Source organism: Drosophila elegans, unplaced genomic scaffold (genome assembly GCF_018152505.1).
Source record: "Drosophila elegans isolate 14027-0461.03 unplaced genomic scaffold, ASM1815250v1 contig_476, whole genome shotgun sequence".
NCBI classification, from domain to species: domain Eukaryota; kingdom Metazoa; phylum Arthropoda; class Insecta; order Diptera; family Drosophilidae; genus Drosophila; species Drosophila elegans.
The window spans coordinates 8,402,886-8,424,679 of NW_024545863.1; the positions used below are offsets into that span (position 1 = coordinate 8,402,886).

Here is a 21,794-nt window from a genome sequence, read left to right on the forward strand (position 1 = left end):
GATCCAAAACATCTGCGGTCTTAAATATGAACTGCATACTTTTGGGGGAAACAAAATGTTTTTCGCGTTTTATTTCAATTGGAAAAGTAACTGTTCACATTTTGCTGTAAATATTTAACTAAATCACTACGTACATACATAGTTTAATACACATTAATTTAGTTTTGGTGGTTTTTGTTGTTGTTACTGTTTTATAGTGGTGATATTTTCAATGACTTGCATGTCCGTTCTACTCTATACACACACGGGTTATTCTTTTAGAAATCGATATATCCGTTTATATAAGCATTTATAAAAAGTTCAATACAATAATCATACATACTTGTATGGGAGTGGGATATTCATGTTCTTTGAATGGAAAGTTTCTGACAATGCTTTTTGGGGAGTGTGTATTTATGTGTGTACTTCTTAGTCTGCGCGAAGATCATTAGCGTAATTTGTTTAACATTAATCATTACGGTTCCATTAAGTAAAGCACACCAAGTTCTGTTGCAGTCTCTCTCTTACAAAAATTAAAACAAGTAAGGGCGTAAAACAAAACTCATAGCATATAAATAAAAATGTCTAGGGCAGCGATGTTGCGGGAGGCTGGGGTGTACAGCTTCTGGGCCTCACACCGAACTCATCTCCAACATCTTTGGGCAGCTATTGATTCACGGGGTGTCCTCCTCCTCCTCTTTCTCTTGCCACACACTGCTCTCGTTTTCTGTATCACTCAGTATTTCTACGACCTCTTCTTCGCCCGTCAGCAGACCCTCCTCCTGTGGGAAGCCCTTAAAGCCGTCATCCACATCGCCATCGCCATCGCCATCGCCATCAGCCTCGCCGTCATCTGCATTCTCGCCAAGCAGATTCATGTCCGGCACTATCGTGTCATCCGTTCCCACCTGCGCGTTGTTGGTGGCCGCAGCAGCTGGGGCCGCGGACACATCCATCGGCGGCAACGTGGCCACCGGGTTGAAGGGCGCATCCAAGTCCTCAAGGCCACGTGGCGGCTTCAGCTTGGACAACTCCTCCCGCAAATGGCGATAGTGCCGGCGCAGAACCATTGAGTTGAAGGAGATAGTGCGGCTGGCCCGCTCTGTGTACTGCGGCTTGCTCAGTTCCTCGATCCATCCCTCGATCTGGGTGCAGATCTCCTCGCGCTTTAGCCAGAAGTGCTTGTGTATGACCTTAAATTTAGGGAGAATAATTTTAAGTTAGTATTGCAATGGTATTTATAGTATGACACCATCCAAAATCCAAACAAATCTTTAATATAAGAAGGTTTAATTACGGGATGGTGCCACCTTTAAATCAAACTTACATCTTTGAAGCAGTGACTTGGACTGCGAATCTGCTCAAGCATCGCCCAGCGCACGCAGGCCTGATATATATTGCTGTTGTACTCCCTGGATGAATTGGTGCCACTCGGAGTGCCACGACTCCGCTCGAAGCCCGGCTCATTGAAATAGGGCTCGGGGACGAGGATCAGCGACTGGATGGAGACGAGCACCTGCAGGAAGCTGGAGGTCTGCGCGTTCCACTTCTCCTCGGGCCGGCCGTGCCACGTGTTCAGGACCGACAGGCACACCTTGCCGTCATTGTAGAGGTTGGGGTTGAAGCGCACCGAATGGCGGCCCGTGGTCTCTAGGTTGATGAGCATGGGCTGGTTTGGGTAGTCCGGCGGAAAGAAGACATCGAACTCGAAGCACCCGTTGGCATATGGCGTGTCCGCGGGTCCAGTGATGAGTACCTACGAGGTCGCAATGAAAGACACTGTTTGACGGCAGGGAATTGAACTGCTAACATACCTTCATGATGTCCAACCTATCCGTATCACAGCGCACAAATACAGAACTACTGAAGCTGAGCGGCAGGCTGGTGGACAGTGTCACCGCCTCCTGGGCCAGCCTCTTAACCCGTGACGGATGGTAGCGATCGCCGGCGAGCCGCACCATCTTCTCGAAGTGGTGCGAGACCACAAACCGGAAGCTGTTGTTGTCCGACTCCACGATCATGTCGAACGTGTCGAACTGACGTTTCTTCATCAGCTCCAGGTAGCGCTGCTCTATGGACTTGCTGAGCGGCTCCAGTTGCCCGCTACCGTCCTCGTTGGTGTGCAGCATGTTGATCAGAGCATCTGCATCCGTCGTCTTCTGCACAAGGACACTTGTTTCATGGATGTCCGGAATGAGCAGAGCTAAGCCCTCATCGTCGCCGTCATCGATGTTGAAGGTCAACTGATGTGTCTGGCCCTTGATGTTCGACTTCTTATTGACCCTGCAGGCAATTGTAGGTACAAGTTAGAAAATGAACAGACAGACTAGATCGAACACTCACTTAAGCCGCTTCGCGTAGGTGTCCACGCAGGTCTTCATGTTCGTCAACAGCTCCGCAATGGGTGGCGTGCTCTCCCCGCTGCCACTAGCCGCCGGTTGGAGCAGCGAGACGAGCATCTTGGACAGCGATAGCGCGCGCAGGAGCTTCAGTATGGCACGGTACAGCGGAATGTGGCGAGTGATGTCCAGCACGGAATCGTTGCGCAGATAGGAGCTGAGGGCGGGGATCAGGCAAGACTGCTGCAAAAGGGTTTGGAAGATGGGCGGCAGCTCGCCGGTAACATCTCTGACATCGTGATAGGCCAGTATGTCCTCCCCGCACATGTCACTCGGTATGCAGTCACCCGGATTGATGTAACTGGCCAGGACGAGCAGCAACACTGTGACATGCTCCTCCTCGCTCTTCTGTCGCAGCAGCGCCTGCTCCACATTCCACGACTGGGTGGTGGAACCGGTGCCAAAACCCGTACCCTTGGCCCAGTACATGTGGCTTTTGTCGTCCGACGTGGCACTGGGCGTGGCCTCCTCCGGTGCATTTGCTTTGGCTCCGCTAGCACTTCCGTTTCCACCTCCATTTCCATTCCCACTTCCGCTGCCAGCACCACTACCACTGCTCGTTGCAGTTGGAGATGGCTCGTTGATCGGTGCTCCAATCCTGCTGTTGTGCGACTGATGCGAGAAGATGCCCAGGCAATTGAGCACTAGGTGCATGGCCCCCACTTCAATGACCACACGGCGAAGCAGAACGCCATCGTCGGTGGACAGCGGCACACTATCCAGAAGCTGCCGGAAAACCTCGAAGGGCAAAGTGGGCAACGAGGGCGCCAGCGACAGACTGTATATATCATCTGAAACAGCAGAGATTGAGAGTGACATCTAAACTAAAGTAAAGTAAGCCTTTGATTACTCACTGCCTTCGCCATCGCCCGTGACGCCCAGCACCAAACGGAGCAGGCACTGTGCTCGCATCTTGTCCCGCAGCAGGACATCAGAGTAGGCGGGCAGACGCAGGAACAATCCGAAAGCGGCCAGCGAGTGCTGCGGCACCGAGCTGACGGTGGCCTGCTTGGCCGCCGGCTCGCAGATGGTGTCCTCCAGATCCTCGTAGATCTCGTCGTTGGGCTCCAGCTTCACCCAGTCCGAGAGCGGCGGACTCTTCTCCTTCTCGCTGACCACCAGGGTGGTCTTGCGGCCCGAGTGCTCCGGATAAACGGTGGGCAAGTAGTGGGCCAGCAACGAGAGGCCTCCGCTGCTGGAAAATCGCTGTAGAGGCGATGGTAGCGACTCAGTGCAGGCGGCCTTCGTCTTCTTCGCCTCGGTGACCTCATCCGCCCGCTGCTGCGGCACCAGGTCGAGCGATATGCAGGGCGTGGACAGGGAATGGCCCGCATCCTGGAGCGAGGCCAGCACCTGTGAGATAGTGGCATCTCCGGCCAGCAAAATATCCGAATACTCTGGTATGACCAACTGGTTGCCATTGGCTGCATTCGCCGACTGCAACAAGAACTCCTCCACGTTGAAAATATCTGTAAAGGAAATAAATCTTCTGTTAAAATGAAAATTTTATTTTAAACCCATTTGATTCTCACTGGAAGCCAAGTTCATGGAGCTGGTCTGAGTCTCCTTGTCCTTGTTCATGGCCGCCTGGTTCTTGGCATCTTTGATGCGCTTGTCCTTGGCTGCCACAGCTGCTCCCACGGTGAGGAACTCCATGCTGCCCGCCTCCACGTTGTTGAAGTTCAGGAAGCTGCTCTTTTCCAGCTTGCTGTCACTTGACTTGGCCGTCCCACTGGACACACCGCTGCTGGAGGCCGAAGCCTCGCCAGCTCGTTGATCTGTTGGTTGTTGATAAACTAGGTTACTAAACACTACGGGGTCAAAAACAAAAGCCAAAGAAATCAAATAAATTAATTACACCAGCCAAAGAATAAATATGTAAAAATTATAAATATGAAATTAGAAAGAAAGAGTCGATAAAAAAAAAACACAAAAACAACTCACCACTGACGCAATTCTGCATAATCTCCTGGCAAGTGGTGCTGGTGGTCACCGTGAAGAGCATGTGGTGGGCGCTGCTCCGTTTGGCCGGATGATTGTTCACCGCTGCCACGGGCAGACTGGTGCTGGCCCCGCTCGAATTGCCGCCCAGAATCGCGGACAGGGTGTCCCTGCGCTGCAAGGGCTGCTGACTTCTAACCGACACGGTGATGTGTTCGTTCTCCAGAAGGAGCTGCAGCACCAACTGCCTGGTGAAGCCAGAGATAGTGGGTCGAACGCCATGCGCAGATCTCAGGGGCTTGCAAATGATGGCCCCGATGAGCAGCGATGTGAGCACTTCCTGGTTGCCGGGGTGGCAGGCGCTCACCCTCGTAAAGAAATGGATGGTGGCCCGCTCCAAGCGGATGAATGACTGCTGCATGGGAAGCGTCTTACTAAACTGGGCGGCATGCGTGTTGCAGAGCAGCTGCAGCAGTGGCTTCCAGAAGACGGAGCCCTGCATGGTGCCCAGCCAATCGCGCATGGGACCCTCGGCACAGCACTCGGCAAAGAAGTCCAGCACCTTGGGCACGTTTGAGCTGCTGAGCAGTGGAGTATTGTTGCCCACATTCGCTTCGGCCTTGTCAAAGTCTGTCAGCGAGGAGTCCTCGTCGTCTGCTGCGACAACAGTCGGGTTGTTGGCGGAAGCTTCTTCGCCGCCAGAAGCGACAGGGGCTGCCGAAACGGCTTGCTCCGATCCAGGCAGCAGGTGCATGCAGTACTCGTAAATGGCATGGGCCAGCAGCTTGGGGAGTCCGGAGTCCAGCATTTGGTAGACTGCCGCTGGAGACTGGCAGGCCAGGGCCAGGGTCTTGAGGAATGTGGGTCGCTGCAGCAGAACCGTAAGATTCTCACTGCCCTCTCGCCGGAACCAGGCACTGCCGCTCTGCACCTTACTGTCGTCCGTCTGGCCGCGAGCCGGTGGCTCTAGTTTCACGCCCAACTTGACCAGCAGCTGGTTAAAGAGCTCCGGCTTGATGTAGCACAGAGCGCACAGCAGGGAATCAAAGCTGCTCTTCAGGGGCTCATCGTGTTCCAGCGACGACACCCACTCGAAACAGGTCTCGAACAGCGAAGAGGAGATGAGCAGGGGCAACTCAGGGAGCTGCTGCTGGGTCTGGACTCGCCAGAGAATCGAGGCGATCACCTTAACAAAACCGCTTTGCGGATTATTGCAACGCGCCTGTTGGCTGTAGTTATCATGCAGCTGCATCACCCAGTCGATCAGGACGCGCAGTTTATCCAGCAAGTGCTCCGTGGAGCCGGTGACCACTTCGTGGATGAGATCGCACACCGCATCGCTGGAGAGCTTGAAAACTAAAAAGGTACAAAATATAGTAAGAAAATGCTTCACGAGTCACGAATCAAAGCCTTTAAAGACTCACCTTGGGGAGTGGTGTGCCAGAGGAGCGTCCGCAGCAGCTGCAAACTGAGCTCGTGGTTGTAGGCACCCAGTTTCAGCAAAATAGTCTCCAGGTGTTGCTGAGCCAGGCTTGGAATCATCGGCATGATGTTTAGCAGCGAGCAGCAGGCCTCCAAGAAGCCGGGATAGGCAGCTGGATAGGCTGCGATGAGATCCGCCAGCTTGCTGTCCGGTTGCAGGGCAGCCACGTGGAAGCAGCGGGACAGGATCCGCACCCATCCAATGCTCGTCTTGGCAAAGGCGTCGTCCTCAAGCATGGCATCCGCGTCCATTGCGGCCAAAGCGGCCGTTTGCAATGGCGAGGAGCACGATGCTAGAGAGTCGATGAACGGACTCGGCGAGCGCAGCCCCTGCATGCGATTCCCGAAGATGGTCTGGCCAAGCACAGCGATCTGCACCAGACCCACATTACCACAGTCCTTGGGTCTGCAAATTAAATAGGTGTTAGATAAATTCAACTAGCACAATTGGCTTGTAACCCACTTGTACAGCCTCAGAACGATGCTGGTAGCCACCTCCGCCTTGGCCAGCTTCAGCCTGATGCAGGTCAGCCCAGTGGTGGCCATGGGAGCACCCACCGGAATCGAGCCCAGGCCATAATCTCTTGACAACTCCAGCGCCACCGCCGAGGGACAGGAGGCCAGACTCGTTGTGTGCGGTACAAGCTGCACCTCCTTCAGCAGAATCGCTGTGGGCAGCGTGATAGTGAGGTCCACGTGCGTCTCGTTTGGATAGAACATGTAGCTCCAGGCTGGGGTTCGAGGTCTTCGATGTGTGGCATTGGGGTTGGAGATGAGCACCTCGGCACTTTGGGCCGCATCATTCTCGGACACAATGTGCGAGAAAGGTGCAAAGTTGATGAGCCCATCGTACTGAGCACCACTTCGCGGCGGCTGGGCAGCAGTGGCGCCAGTGGCTCCGGTTCCAGTCGTTGTCTTTTTGCACGCACTGTTGGCCGCCACATGGCTGTTCAGCTTAAAGCGTGTATTGCGCGTCAAGTGCTGCATAATCAACGATATCTGTCAACATATAGACAAATAAGTATTGTTGGAAAGGAGTATGTTTCTTAGTGCCTTCTCACCAGTCCCGGCTGCATGTTAATAATCGTCTTGTTGAGTCGCACCAGGTTGTGGCAGATAATCTGAATTCCACCCAGCTGAGTGAACGTCTGGACTGCCGCTGTGACCTCCAGGACCTTAGAGATGTACCACAGGAAGGGTTCGGAGAGCGGCAGGCGCGGCAGCGTGGCATTCCTCTGTATGGTGGCTATCGATGAACGAGATCGTTAGATTTCAGTGCGCAGATTGCAGATTCAAGCTTACTCTCTTCCAGGTATTGGCAAATAGGCGCCACAACCAGTCGAGGATTGGAGGCCTTATCACTGAGCGTTATCATTAAACTGAAGACAGCATCGGCAATTGTCTGTGGATCATCCAAAACCATGTTGGACTTCAGTGAGAAGAAGCAGCCAGAGGACATCATGGTGAACGTGTTGGTGGAGCACTGGGAGAGCGTTCCAAAGAGGCGTTTCATCGTTGGGAAATGGCGCAGCACTGAAACGGTTATCAAAATGTATTTAAGAGAAACATTGAAATGAAAACTATATTTTCAACCCTACCCCAATCAGCTATGCATGGAACCTTGCTGCGATGACCTTCCGTGTTCAACTGCTCCGCTTTGGTCTCGTCCGTTTGGCTTTGATTGGACAGCTCCTCCTCCTCGGGAATGGTAACCTCCTATAGAAATACACAAATGAGATTCGATTGTCGAAGTTCCGCGAGCAGACATACACTTGGTTGCCTAGGCATCTCGGTCAGCACCATGTGAGAAGAGAGTTTCAGCAGATTTATGATCAGCGAATTATCGCAGATAGTGGCATTCTGTTTGGAAGGATTCTCCGATCCCAAAACATTGGCAAAAAGATTGCTAAAGTTGTTGCCGGCGGTGTTGTTCTCGTTGCCACGCTGACACTGCAGTTTCTCGCCATTGGAAATGTTGTTGTACACCAGGAAAGCTAATGAATAAAATGGGTAAGATCAAATAGTCTGAAGAAGAGTGAATTCGACTACTTACAAACACTTTCGGTGATCTTCAGCGCTATGTTGAGATCTCCCTTGTCGTTGGGCATCATCAGCAGATCACGAACCAGCTGATTCTGGGCATCGATGGGTCCCTGCTGGTTGCTTATAGCGCCTCCAGGCTGAACCAACTGAAGGACAACATGCAACAAAATGTCCTTCAGCCGACGCTTGCAGGGAATGCCACTCGTCTCGCTTTTGCTGTGCAGCCAGAGCAGCAACTCATGTAGATGCTTACAAATGGTTGGACCAGCCTGAAAAATAAATGATTATACCATTGAAGTTAACTATAAAAATAAAGAATTAGCACAACAACTTACACATCGGTTAGTGATGATGGATGAGCTCATGCCATAGCCGGAGAAGAAGCGCAGCAGCATCTTCTCAAAGTTCTCATCATTCACAATGACCTCGTTGATACGCGTACAGTCCGCATCCTCGCCAATGGGCAGCGAATTGCAGGCGAGGAACAGGCACTGGAAGCCCAGACACCAGGTGCGTAACTTGATGTCATTGTGCCAGGCCAGGGCCAGAAGCAATCCCTGCACAGCGTTCGCCCCAAAGGGAATCTTGGGCACATCCGTGTGGGTTATGCCACTGGTGTATGGCTTGTCCGCGAGCTCGCAGTTGAGAGTGAGCCACATCTGCAGCACCTGCTCCAAGTGCACCCACGTGTCCTCATAGTGCAGGTCCGCCAGGATGGAGTCGAAGACCTTCTTGAACATCACATAGGTGTTGCGGCCATTGTACTCTGTACCCGACCAAAGTTGGGTCAAGTACTCCGGCCAGGGAGCAGCTTCCGGAGGCGGAGAGACGAACTCATTGGTCAGCACCTGCGGCAGCGAGGAGTAGAGATCCAGGGAGGTGCGGTTCGTAAGCCTCCGCAGCTGCGTCTCCACGTGCAGTTCCAAGCCCACGTCCAATCGTGAGTCCAAGGCAATGGAAATAGACTTGCAGAAGAAATTGAAGGTGTTCTTGCAGAGTGCATTGCTCTCCTTCTTGGTCACTGGTTTGGTACGCTCGATCATGTCGATGTCGTTCAGCATTTCGTCGAACTCCGTGTCATCGCACTCGATCAGTGATGGTAGGTAATTATATTTGACGGCTGCAAAAGCAAGTGGGATTAGTGGATACAGTGGGTATTGATGATGGTAAGGTGTTGGTTGACCATAGCAGGTTATACGGGTTACGAAATCATATTTAAATGGGATCAAAACTAAAAGCTGGGCTATGGGGAAAATTGTTTTGTTACCAGGAACCGTAAATGGTTAATATAATCACTAAGATTTGCTAGTATTTTTTTTTTTTTTGGGCCTTTTCCAAACTTGTTGCCAAACGATTAATTGGGTCATTTACGGTCCCGTCATACGATTGTCTGGCCATCTATCAATCAAAAGCACTCTTTACCCTCTTGATAAAATTCTCTTGCTGTCGGCATCAGCATCTCAAATTGTGCCTCAGTGCACGAGGAAGCAGTGGCTAAAAGAATGGAAAATTCATTGAAATCGGGTCACAATTTCTTGTTAGGGAAACACTATGTCTGGGCAGGGGATTGAGGATCTACGGGCAATCCGAAGAAAAGATACCTGTGCAAATGTTTTTAACACTTATTTGTTGCACACACTTTTTTTTGCACATATCACATTGAAGGATTTTATAATTTGCAAAAATATATAAGCATTTCGCTTACTAAATAAACTTCTCAAATCATAATCCATACTTACAAGTATAGTCGCTGAAAAGATCTCGTGTCTCCTGCACTGCTGCTTCCATGGTACGTGGTGCATCGTTGGTGGGTGTGACATCGCTGTCCCTGAACTGCTTGTCCGCATCCAAAAGATCCTGCAAATTAAAACAGTATTTATTATTATATCCGATCTTAGTCATTAGGTAAAAATAAATCAAATTAGGCAATTTCATTTGACAAATCTGCAGTATCACTGACCTGAAGCAGACATGTAATGGCATGGACAGCCCAGGGCTGCTGCTGATCATTCCACACGGACAGGCGAACAAGTTGCTCCAGCTGGGCGGTGGTCACAATCTTACAGAGCTGCACAGACGGTCGGCATGCGGCCACCAGGCGGGCAATAACCTTGCAGGTGAGCAGAAACTGGTCCATATTGCAATCGAAATCCATCTCCAGCAGCAGGGCAAAGAGTCCGCGAATAACCACCTTGATGTTGGCCATTCGCAGTGTCTTCAAACCCTTGTCAAAATTGCTGTCGCGTTCTCCATCGCTACCCGCGACATCCTGGTGTTTTGGCGAGGATGTAGAGGCTGCGGCACTCTTGGATGCACTGCTACCGGAACTGCCGCCAGTCACGCAGAGGCCAGCGGATCCAATATTGATCTTCCCACCGGTGGAGGCCGACTTGGTTGGACCACTTCCCTTTGTTTTGGTCGACAGTTCCATGAATATACCAGGATGCTAAAATATAGTTATAAATGTATAAGTTTTTGTTTTCCATTCATATTGACAAGTAGATTTACCTCATTCTGTATCATATAAATCTTCTTTCCCCAATCCGTGTAAGGCTGTACCGAGTATTTGTTCTGCTGGATGATGCGCTTCTTGAAGCAGCGCAGCTGCTTGCTGTTGGGAGTGTTGCTGGGTCTGGTCTTGGTGAAGTCACTCTCGCAGCTCATAAAGTCCCAGCGAGCAGCTGCTGTAATTACATTAGTATAATTTAATACATTTATTTAAAGTTTTTTCAAATTCTTGGACTATTTACATTTATCCTTTCGCTCGTTGTCGTCCAGGCACACTGAGAGAAACAGAAGCAGCCAGGTGATGAGCTGAAGATCGGATGTTGTGCCCATGGCCGCATTGCGATCAGCAGCGTTCGCCGAAGTGCTGGGCTGCTCCGACTGGTATTTGTAGTGCGGTGAGATGGGTGCCAGCAGTTTGACGAGCGTCTTAAGCACGGCATCGATCACAATGGATCGGCAGGCACCCATAGCAATGCTGCGACGTCCCAGGTAGGTTAGCAGGAAGAATATGCTGCTTGTGGGAAAACATATAAAACATTAGTTTAACTTCCATCTATATTCGGGTCCCCAACACTTACCGATCCTGGGGGAAGGCCTTGCAGTTCTGCGCCGAGAACAGGCTGCAGAAGGTGTCAGCGAGAAAGTCGCCCCACCATGGCTGGAAGCAGCACATCCGCACCAGCAACGAGCAGGTGGCCAATTGCAGTTGGGCATCCCCGTAAACCACCAGCGAGTTGAAAAGCGCCTTTGCCGTGACCGCATTGAATTTCTGATGCACGGGCAGGATGTTCTTGATGCCGTACTCGATGGAGAAGTGCAGGAGCACCTCCACCAAACTCAGACTGAGCACTCGCAGCTTGTCCCTGGAGGCAGCGCGCAGCATTTCCTCCGTCGGTGGAATGGGCTCTCCTGGAGGAGGCGTGCTACCCAATGCATTGGGGGACAGAGCTCGCTCCAAACGGAGCACCACATTCCGGATCACGTTGATCTGGTACTGAAGAAGCATGCATTCATCGTACAAGGACACCACCTTATTGTTGTTATCCAGACCACTGAGCTCCTCGTCCCGCTGCTTGTTGATAAAGGCCTGAAGGTGGGCCACATTAGACAGCTCACTATTCCGCATGGGAGCCAGCAGATCCATCAGTTTGCAGCTGGCCAAGCTGTACCGGCAATGCACATCCTCGTACAGCGCATTCAGCGACTTCAGCTGCGATTGAAGGCTCTGTGTGGGCTGTTTGATGAACCTCATCAGCTGATCCCCATAGCCATCGTGTTCCAGCACCACGGGATGACCAAAGAACCGACCCAGAGGTACTTTGCACTTGGTGGTCGACATGCCAATTCGTCCAATGATGGTTAATTTGAGGTACCGGCAAATCGGCGCCGGCTGAATGTCGCTGAGAACAAGCGTTTTGGTCTGGATATCGTTCACCTGCACCAGACGCGTGCAATCTGTCTCCTCATCAAAACACCAGATGTCGATAGTCAAGGAAGTCAACTCATCGCAGGAGGGGATCACCAGATCTGTGAGCAGGATGTGCTGGCCAAAGTCGAGCACCACAAATCGTCTGGCGCCGGAGTGTATCCGATCGATGACAATCATCTGTTTGGGCGGCGGAGTGATTAACTTGTGCCATGCAATCGGCTGGCAGGGATTGGCGGCTAGGTTCTCCATGATCTTCTCGCTCTCCGCGGCATCGTCCAGTACGCTGTCACCGGTGGATGCGCTCTGTTGCAACTGGTTTTGGTCTGGAGTAGTTTCCAGGCCATCGACGGGGGCTCCAACCTCCACATTGAAAGGGGGTGGCGTTGTGTTACCGTCCCAGTTGTCCAGTTTGCCAAAGTCATCGAAGGAGATGTGCTCGTTAATCTTCTTCTGCATGTAGCTTTCGAAAAGCGACAGCTTGGGCAGAAACTTAGACATTTTTAGTTTGTCCATGATGGCAGCTTTTTCAATTTTAACCTCCTCTTTTAAGGCGTGTTCTAACGAGTCGGCAAGCGAGGAACCCACTAAAATTGTGAATTTGTTTTTTCATTAATATAAATAAAATAACACAAAGGTGAAAAGAAGGAAGCTTACATGTTTTATCCTTGAAGCCATTGACCAAGCCAAAGGCATCGTAGTCGACCTTACCCTGCTTCTCCTTCATTTCCTCCACCAGACACTCAACATCATTGACCAGATCATTGAGCTATTATGAGAAAACATTATATATATCATATTATTTTGTTACTTGATTAGTTAACCTCATTACCATTTCCTCGCCTTTCTCCTTGGCCACCACAAGCTTTGGCATCATCATCACATCCTCAATTACCACGCTGGCAGCAGAGTTTCCTCCAACACTGTCGATGTTGTCGATGCGCGTGGCCTCGGAGGTTTGGACGCAGTTGAAGTGGAGCTGCACGACTTCTAACAACCCACGCAATTGGTTGCTAATGCTCTTTCCACGGATCAGATATGGAAACGTGCGAAAATCCACGCCGTCTGTAATACAAATATTGAGCTATCACATCTGACTTGGTGAGGATTGATTTAAATCTAACCTATGGAGCTCAATCGCTTGATGTCCAGCCCAGTAACAGGCAAAATTGTGGAACTACTGCGTATCACATTAGTAAGGGCCACCGAGGAACCGGTCCCCTGTCTGCTAACGTTGGGAAAGTCAAAATCAAAGATCTCCGGCTCGAAGGGATAGCCGTAGAGACCAAATCGCGTGCTCAAGAGCGCACAGTGCGGATCCCAACGCTTGTCGATCTCGACGGCAATCTCCTTCAGCAGATTGATCGCCTGCTCCGAGATGCTATTGTGGGACTCCGCCGTGGAGGTGGCACAGGTGAGCATCATGTACCAGCGCACAACGCTGCCGCACTGCGCTCGCGGTAGCTCCGGAAAGGTGTTGGCAATCGCCGCCTTGAAGCTGTAGTCCAGCGTCGTGTGATCCTGAACCTCCGCCGGCAGATTGGTCGTACCCCTGCAAGTTTACAAAATAGTTAGTCATAGTTGACACAACCTTATGTAACTCTCTGATGCAAATGTTTTCACTTACTCTGTCAACATGATCAGCAGCTTCACACATTTGTGGGCCGTACTCCGCTCGCTGTAGATGACGCAAACGCGCAACAACTGCTCGATATACTTCTCAGCCAGGGAAATGCACTCGAACTGCTGCGCCAGCAGATCCTGGATGTGCGAAGCCGTCTGCTTGTTGATCTGATCCTTGAGCCGCTCCGACTTGGGTGACCGAAAGCGGTTCAGCCTGATGAAGCAAATCCAATTGAGCACGTCGAGCGACAGGTTTTTGGCCAGAGGGCTTGAAGCCGGATCACTGGCGATGCGCAGCAGCTGCACCAAGAGCACGTTGCTCTCTAGCATGGCAATGCGCTGCATTCGGCCATTGCTGATCCGACTGTGAGACTTCACCGCCCGTACACTGATGGAGATCTCGTGCAACCAGTCACAGCCTGCGAAGAGCAAAACAAAGAAATCGAAACTGTATTGTGATTCAGGACCATCAGAGAGAGTTGCTGCGCTAGGAAGTACCTTCCCTACTCGGCAATTGCTCGGGCCTGAGTCCGAAAGAGGAAGTAACTGCACTGGGCGGGCTAAGGGGCTTGGATTTTGAGACCTTGGCAACGATCACCGGTTGATTGCCCTGCGACTTGGGTTTGTTCACATGTAAAATATTTATGCAGGCGGTTTTCGCCGCTGGATATACTTTTAGGACTGCTGTCTTGACCACCCGGATTATCTTGCCAACATTAAAAGGGTTCCTAACGAGTTTGTTTCGATCCACCAATTCCTCAACTTGATGCGAGCGCTTGTGCCGCGTTGGGGATGCTGTAAAATGTAGTGATAGGGTCGGTAAACAACTTCACTACTGTCGGGATGTAAGGCCCAAATTACATATATTGCCACTAGTTACAAACTGCCTATTTCTGATTAAACCTTAGGCTGAATATTTTACAATCGCTCTAGACAAGCTCTAGACAAATGATTTTATAAAAACTTCAATAATAGAAACGGAATACTATTGAAATACGTTATACTAGAAATATAAAGCGAAAGAAAGTAAGTTAAAGCAATAATCGATCTTCGAGTCTATAAGTGGCAACCGTAATCTACCTTTATCTGACAATTCACTATCGCTATTCCAACAGTTTTCCCCATATAAAAGATTACATACCCCTCGTCTTGTTTTGCCCATCTTTCGATGGATCCGACACTGTCTTGATGTGCAGCAGGAAGTTCCTGGTGCGAGTCTTAAACAGTTTCGGTGAGGTGAGCGTGGCGGTGCCTCCTTGATCACACAGGTCGATGCATGAAGACAGCTCGATGGGACCGGCCAAAACCTCCGCATTGTGGGCAAGTAAGTACTCCTCACTTAGTACAGGATTTTCATTGGCAACTGGAATTCGAGATTGCAATTTAATAAAGAAACCGCTTACGTTGTGTGGATAAAGACTTACTGTATGAGAGATCAATGTTGTCATCGATTACATTCGGCTTATAACTGGAATGAGGTCCCTTCATTCGGTACCCAAATCCGTTCGTATTTTGCTTTAGAAGTGTAACCTGGATTGCTGCGGGATTTGAGCATTGCTGATATACTGTAAACTTAAGATCGATGTGGCCTAGGGACACGGGTTGCGCCAAGTTGAGCTCTATAATGTGCTCGTCCCAGGTGGTTCTGAGGGAAGAAATATTGGTTAAACAAATTGGTCCTTTATATATATTGTGTTTAGTACTCACGCATCGTTGTGCAGACGCCAGGTGCGAGTGAAGTCCCTTTCGTCTCCGCCATGCCGCATGTTCTGCGACTGCTTGCGCTGCTTCTGCACCTGGCCGAGATCGTTCCAACAGCTGGGCACTTCGGCAGAGTACACAGTGAGCTTATCATCGAACTGAGTGAGGGCATAGAAGACCTTTAGGTCTTCGATTGTCAGGTCGGCGGTCTTGTACGCAAGCAATTTGGCATTGGTGGCAGCAGAGGCAGACGCCGATGGCGAAGTCTGGACTTGGGCACCCTGCCCCCCGGCGGCGGAGAAGATCGAAGGTGATGCTGTCTCACTGCCAACATCCACGCAAATGGAATCGCTGACAAGCAGGGTTTTGCCCAACTGATCCGTTCCAGCTGCATGGCGAGCGCCATCCGTTACACTCACATCTGCTGCCTGCGTTAAGGTCGTACTGCAATCATCCTCCATCTCGAGCAGTTCATCGCCAGAATCGTTTTCGCCCTCGCTTAGCGAGTAGAAGAGCAGGCCGCCTTGGCGTGAGCAACAGCACAGCCTGTCCAGATTCCGGCAATACACCACAGACTCAAAGTGCTCGCCTTCCTCCTCAATCACCATGGTGCCTTGGAAATCGGCGAGCGAGAAAATCTCTACGCTGCCATCTGCACACACCACGCATATGGAGCCGGCATCCTTGTGCTCCGGAGAGGAATTGAAGTGCGGCAGGATGCACAGCTGCTTAGGACACTTGGCCCGACTAAAGGTCATGGCCAGGGTGTAATCGTTGGATATTTGCGTGTCATCGTAGTCAAACACCAAGAGCTGAGCTGCTACATTCCCCTCGGCGTTGTTATCTAATTGGGTCCAAAATAATGTTCACTCAATGGAAGATTGATTTTAATAAAGAAGGATAATGCATACCGGTGTCCATTGATTCGTCCGCCCCTTGCTCCTCATCCTCTTCTTCCTCCTCCTTGGCAACGGTAGCCATTATGATCTTACTGCCCTCCGTCTCCGGCGCCTTAGTGCGAAGCAGTTTGACCAACAGCTGGTTGCACTTGGGGGTAGTGGGCAGGATCTCTGCAATCTCGATAATCTCTTGGACCGAATGCGTCACACCATTCGCCCCGCTGGTGGCACCATCCAAGGCATTCATCCGTTTCACACTCGTCCAGCTCTCCACCACACAGTCGATTTCCTCGGAGGCAGTCATCTTTTCGCTGCTGCTGTTAGTGCTACCGTTGATCATGACGTTGTTGTTGTTCGTCGAGGAATTTCCGCCCAGGGAGTTGGCTTCGTTGTTGTTGTTGTTGTTGTTGTTGTTATTGTTGTTGTTGTTCTGGTGAGTCATCTCCACATCCTCGACAAGCTTGTCGATCTCGTTACCCATGCCAAGATTACTAACATTCACCGTATTCGATCCGACCATCAGACTTAGAGGTTCCTCCAGATTGTGATCCAGGATTTGGGACAGGGTGCACAAGTCGAAGTCGTACAGAACAGAGGCATCGTCGGTGTTCTGGCTAGCTCCGTTGTTCTTGTTGTAGGTCATCAGAGCAGATACGAATCCGTTGCTATCGAAGCCATCGGCAAACTTCTCGTACGGTGTCATAGCCTTGTTATCATCATCCTTGGACTCGAGATTTACTTGAGTCACGGCCGCATTTGTTTCGCTGGAGACTGTGTCGAGATGAATAATAAGAATTAAATAATCTTCGGTTGCATAATGTTAGCTTAGACATGGTTATCAATTAAATAAAGCAGCTATTAAATTATTTTCTAAATGGTTTTTTAGTAGTTTGGCTGAAAATAAAGATGAAATATATATCCGGTGGCTTACCATTGACCATAGGGGATGAAGACTTCATCAACTGGCCGCCGACGCTAGATACGCTACCGCTGTCGTTGCTGACGCTCGCTGAGGTCTCACTGCTTCGGTCCACTTCCACAATGTTGAGCACCACCATTCGCAGGGCCAGCTCGCCACTACTCTGCCGCACGCTGACGCCCAGCACGATCTTGGAGCCGACAACGCCGGCCCTAAGTGTGGACGTGGAGGTAATATGCTGGGCATTCACGCTGCCAAACTTTCCACTGGAGACGGCATTTGATCCCGAATGGGAACCCGCTCCACCGCTGCCGCCTGCACCGCCATAATTCGCCGAAGAGTACACGTAGTTCACCTTGGTGCGAGCTCGTGCATTTGGAAGAACGCAGATGGCAGTAACCCTCGCCCACTCGAAGCTCTCCTCGAAAACGTCCTTGAGCAGGGTCGGTACATGGATGCTGTGCATCAGCTTGAGATGGCGTTCAATGCTCCAGACACTGAGCTCCCCCGTTTGAGAGCAACTGGTGCAGAGCACATTCGCGTAATCACTATTGGAGATGATGTCGAATCCCAGTCCGGGAGCTGGCAATGCGGGATTGGTGGCGTAGGTAATGGACAGCGGGACATTTTGGGTGTACTCGCCCTTGACAAAGGGACACAGCGGTGAGTGCCTCTCGTGCTCGCTCCACGGCTCGTCGGTCTTCTCCCAGCAGACCAGACATACGTTGCAGGTGAAGCACATGGCGCGATCCTCGCCAGAGGAAGATGGCTGATGGTAGAAGCCGGCCTGGGCCATCTGATCGGGCAGCGCCCACTTGTAGTCCATGTGGGGCCACTTCTCGAACGTCTGGCGACGCACTGCCTCCGAGTGCATGAGTACGCGTTGGAAATTGCTAAAGTTCCAGCCAAAATCCGGCACACGGGAGCCCATAAGCATGTCGGTGAGGCGCTCATTGATGGCGGATGCGATGGCCAGCACGGGAATGTGGCGCTCCAGGCGCTTCAGCAGAATGACCACATTGTTGGACACGAGCTTAAGGCTGGAATAGGGCACCTCCAGGCATATGGTATTCCACTGAAACGGAAAAAATTGTTTGTTTTATTTGCAAATTTAAAAGGTGATGTATAAGGAAATGCTCACCCGCTGGGCCTTAATGCCCTTCTTCGCATTCAGCTGCGCCTGGTTGATCTTCTGCGTCAGCTCGTTGCTGATGTCACAGGGGCACTCCAGACCCTCGCTCTCCAATTCGCTGATGCAGTTCTGGAAGATGATAGCCTCGGACAGGATGATCTCCAGCTTGATGTAGTCGTCATTTTGTCCAATTGGCGCTTGGAGAATGGTGTCCAGCAGCAAGACGCCGTTGTAATCGCCTCGCAATCCAAGGTTATGACCATCCCAGAACAAGATCTTGTCTTGCAGTGGCATATAACGACCATGAACGATGCTGTCGCCTGAGAGAGAAAAGCCAGACCAATCATTAGAAAGGGAATGTGACTCATTCTGTTGATTTCATCAGACTGTTTTCTAATTGCTTTCCTCTTTAGAAAGATTCCTGTGTTTCAAGACATTTATTACTTTATATAACAATACAAACAAACCCTCATTTAAAAAGTCATAATAATAATTCATATTTTGGATTATGTATTTACACTTAAAGTGATGTTAAATAAAGGAGAAAGACAATTTTAAACTAAAGTCAAAAAAGTTTGAAATATAATTTTTGAAAGTACAAGCCTGTTAAAGGATGGAAAATCATTTTGATATTCCATTAGGCAATAAAACATGTATGATATTTGACTGTGATAGTGCCAATTGATAAGGAAACCCATATCCGTTTAATTGAAGACCGGAACATTCCCGAAAATAGTTTCCGCAGAACAAGTTCAAGGGGCAGCGGGGGCGAAGGGGGTCATCAAACAGAACTGCGTAATAGAGGCAAAACAAAAACAACATGCGTGCTGCTGGCGGCTAATCGAAAATAACAACAAATGCGTTGCGATAGGACCGTCTATAAGATTTAAATTCCCGGGGGAATCACTAAGATTGGATTGGATTATCACTCTCCGTTTAAGGATTACCCAGAGCTTTGTTAAAAATTGATGCCAAACGCATACACAAAAAACTGCAGGCGCACACAGCCACACATACAAACATCCAAACGAGTGGACAAGTGCAAGGCAATTACATACAAAAATGCAATACAGTGGAGAATGGCAATGACGAACTTCATTTTTTCTTACAGGCTTATTTTCTTTTGATTAAACTAATAATTATTAGAAGTGGGGCTTGTATTAGGTTCCTTGACATATATATATATATATTTTTTTATATATGTGGATGTCAAAACAAATTAGTTTTTATCAATTTGGAATACATTTTTATTCCATTAATTATTCTATAAAGATATTCAGATTTGAAGAAAACCACATCTCCAAATAGCCAATCTTTCAAATACTTTGTGTATGCTTTCTGGAATAGTTTACCAGTGTATCATAATCGACCATATTAAAAAAAAAAATAAATGATATGTTCCCGGCTAAATATGTAATTTTCTAATTACAGGTACATACTGCGTCTAAGTCTTTATATCACTGATATGATTCAGCCTATTCTGCTATTCTGATCTTCGATAAACATGAAAGAATATTTATTGACACATTGCTGTATGGGTTCTAATTCGCAATTCTCCACTGTATTGACATTTGCGTGTGCCAGTGTGAGTGAGTTCCCCCAGTCCGTGTGTATATGTGTGTGGTTATTTTTTCCCCGAAATCTCACCGTTGGAGCTGAGCTGATAGGTCTGCAAGATCACTCCGGAGTTGGCGTCCAGGACCTTGACGGTGCTTCCGTTGTTAAATAGCAGGAGGACATTTAATTGCGGATGATAGACGACGTTGCGCATCTCAAAGGGTCGGGCTGGAGTGCTGTTACAATCGCCCAGATCCAAGTAGCCATCCTGCTTGAGGACGCGCTGCTGGTGATGCTGCTCCGTGGCCATTCCGGAGTGCGCCACAGCGGTCGTGTTGTCCTGGTTCCGTATACTTGGGTTTTTTGCAATAGTTATAGCTTATTTTTAATCGGAACAGAGCGATCTGCTTCTTATTTTTGCCCCTTCTTCTTCTTCTGTCTTCTGACAGATGTGTTAGCCATTCGATTGTCACCGCTCCCCTGCGAATGTCAAATTAATCGAGTGGCCCGTTGGGCACGCGATTCAAACGCGTGTGTGCGGGGAAGTGGCTTTGACGTAGCAAAACAATTATAAAAATATAGTTAAAAGTTGGAAATAACAATTTGGCCTACTCGTAGTGGGGCAACTTTGCTTTAGCCAATCGATATTTCTGTGCCATCGATTGTACCTATCGGGCCAATCGAATGTTTTTGTTGTTTTTATCAAAAAAATGAATATTTTACCCAAGAAACGGTGAGTTAATATTGTTAAATAACAAAATCCCATTTAAACGCTTGGATTCTTTAGTTGGCATGTGCGCACCAAGGAAAATATTGCCCGTGTCCGCCGGGATCAAGCGGCTGCAGCAGCGGAGGAGAAAGTCCGTCAGGAAAAATTGGAATTTGCCGTGGGTTTTCTTGTATACATATCTCCAGAAATTTATCCATTAATCAGTACTTATTTTATGTAGGAGAGCGAGGCCCGCATTAATTTCCTGCGCCGACAGTCGGGCCTTCCGGAGAAGGTGACCTCTGCCAAGGAAACCCAAGAGGTGCCGGATTCCAGCTCTGAACCCACCAAAGGAATAGATCTCTTTGCCGACTACAAGAGCCATGTGAAGACCACCAACAAAGACCTGGAAAAGGAGCAGAAGGAGGAGCAGGAGAAATACGAGAAGCAGATTGGATACCTCACCTACTTGGGCCAGGACACCAATGAAGCGCTCAAAGTGCGCAGCTGGTACGAGGTGGCTCCCAAACGGCCAGAAGTGGGTGATCCCGCTGCTACAGAGGCTCATCTCAAGCAGAAGCTGGCCCACGATCCTCTGACCCTAATCAATGCCCTGCTGCCACCGGAAAAGAAGGATCCCAAGCGGGCCACTAAGAGAAAACGTGAAGGGACACCCACTCCTACGCCAGAACCTTCACCACCCCAGAAGTCAAAAAAACACAAGAAAGACAAGAAGCATGGCAAGCATAAGAAGCACAAGGGTGGCAAGGGCAAAAAGGAAGCCAAGGAAACCCTTCTGACCGCCGAACGCCAGAAGCGCGAGAAGCTGGAGAGACTGAGAAAGGAGCGCTTGCGACGCGAGACAGCGGAACGCCAGCGTTCCGAGGCGCTTTTCGCGCCCAAAGATCCGGCGGTGGCCGCCAGTGCAGCATCCACACCTGCTCCCACGCCCAGGATAGTCCAGAAGTACAATAGCCAGTTTAATCCGGAGTTAGCTAAGCAAAATATGGTTTAGTTCTAAGAATTTATCTGTTTATAGCAATACTAATGCAAAAGGTTCGAACTCAAACTCGAAATTAAATATGAGAAAGGCCACTTTTACGGTAAGATAAAAACATTGATAACTGTAAATAAAATAATTTACTTTAAATTAAATTTTATTCATAGCAGTTGTAAATTGGAAAACAAAATTTATGAATAAACAAGAACAAAATATTTTTGACAAAAAATAGTTTATTGTTGTTTTCACAAGGAGAATTGTAAAATGTCGTTCAATTAAATAATAACTTGGGATCAGGCTTTCAGGACCAAAATCAATTTCAGCCAATCGCAATTAAATCTGGCTATGGAAGGTGAGTAGATAAGATAACAAAAACTATATTTGTTATCATTCTTTTTGAATTAATTAATTAAGAGTAAGCTTATGTGTTCTTATGCTAAGCCACCGGCAAAAATTTAGCCATCAACGCATGTGGC

At 49.4% G+C, this 21,794-nt stretch overlaps 2 protein-coding genes across 10 annotated transcripts; one reads left to right on the forward strand and one right to left on the reverse strand.

Moving 5' to 3' along the window:
• Positions 1-39: 39 nt before the first annotated feature.
• LOC108140543 (baculoviral IAP repeat-containing protein 6) lies at positions 40-20,133 on the reverse strand. 9 transcript variants are annotated; one of them, XM_041709352.1, is made up of 34 exons: positions 19,700-20,133; positions 18,062-18,372; positions 16,933-17,995; positions 16,014-16,772; positions 15,109-15,946; positions 14,826-15,046; positions 14,543-14,764; positions 14,075-14,196; positions 13,900-14,017; positions 13,406-13,820; positions 12,903-13,330; positions 12,611-12,843; positions 12,436-12,547; positions 10,931-12,365; positions 10,595-10,863; positions 10,353-10,528; positions 9,805-10,290; positions 9,584-9,701; positions 9,267-9,338; positions 8,180-8,964; positions 7,855-8,113; positions 7,572-7,795; positions 7,400-7,517; positions 7,104-7,334; positions 6,863-7,047; positions 6,265-6,800; positions 5,744-6,207; positions 4,323-5,675; positions 3,911-4,189; positions 3,233-3,847; positions 2,323-3,169; positions 1,794-2,262; positions 1,307-1,735; positions 40-1,172 (listed from the first exon to the last, which is right to left on the reverse strand). In XM_041709352.1, exons 1-34 carry the CDS (start codon positions 19,917-19,919, stop codon positions 654-656), a joined length of 14,931 nt encoding a protein of 4,976 aa, XP_041565286.1. In that variant the 5' UTR covers positions 19,920-20,133; the 3' UTR covers positions 40-653. The 9 variants fall into 9 exon arrangements, with proteins under 9 accessions (XP_041565286.1, XP_041565284.1, XP_041565285.1 ...); XM_041709350.1 differs by having other exon boundaries at positions 10,353-10,525; positions 13,900-14,196; XM_041709351.1 differs by having other exon boundaries at positions 3,911-4,156; positions 13,900-14,196.
• An 85-nt stretch (positions 20,134-20,218) lies between these two features.
• On the forward strand, positions 20,219-21,515 carry LOC108140544 (leukocyte receptor cluster member 1). The gene is made up of 3 exons (XM_017263381.2): positions 20,219-20,342; positions 20,397-20,496; positions 20,560-21,515. Exons 1-3 carry the CDS (start codon positions 20,320-20,322, stop codon positions 21,331-21,333), a joined length of 897 nt encoding a protein of 298 aa, XP_017118870.1. The 5' UTR covers positions 20,219-20,319; the 3' UTR covers positions 21,334-21,515.
• The last annotated feature ends 279 nt before the right edge of the window (positions 21,516-21,794 follow it).

Excerpts from the sequence above, each read along its gene's own strand:
- LOC108140543 (XM_017263380.2), bottom strand. The coding sequence starts at position 19,919 with ATGGCCACGGAGCAGCATCACCAGCAGCGCGTCCTCAAGCAGGATGGC. Across the intron at positions 14,765-14,825 it reads CAACATTGATCTCTCATACA|TTGCCAATGAAAATCCTGTA; the intron begins GTAAGTCTTTAT and ends CTCGAATTCCAG. Across the intron at positions 9,339-9,583 it reads TCTTTTCAGCGACTATACTT|CCACTGCTTCCTCGTGCACT; the intron begins GTAAGTATGGAT and ends CCATTCTTTTAG.
- LOC108140544 (XM_017263381.2), top strand. The coding sequence starts at position 20,320 with ATGAATATTTTACCCAAGAAACG. Across the intron at positions 20,343-20,396 it reads AATATTTTACCCAAGAAACG|TTGGCATGTGCGCACCAAGG; the intron begins GTGAGTTAATAT and ends TGGATTCTTTAG. Across the intron at positions 20,497-20,559 it reads AGGAAAAATTGGAATTTGCC|GAGAGCGAGGCCCGCATTAA; the intron begins GTGGGTTTTCTT and ends TATTTTATGTAG.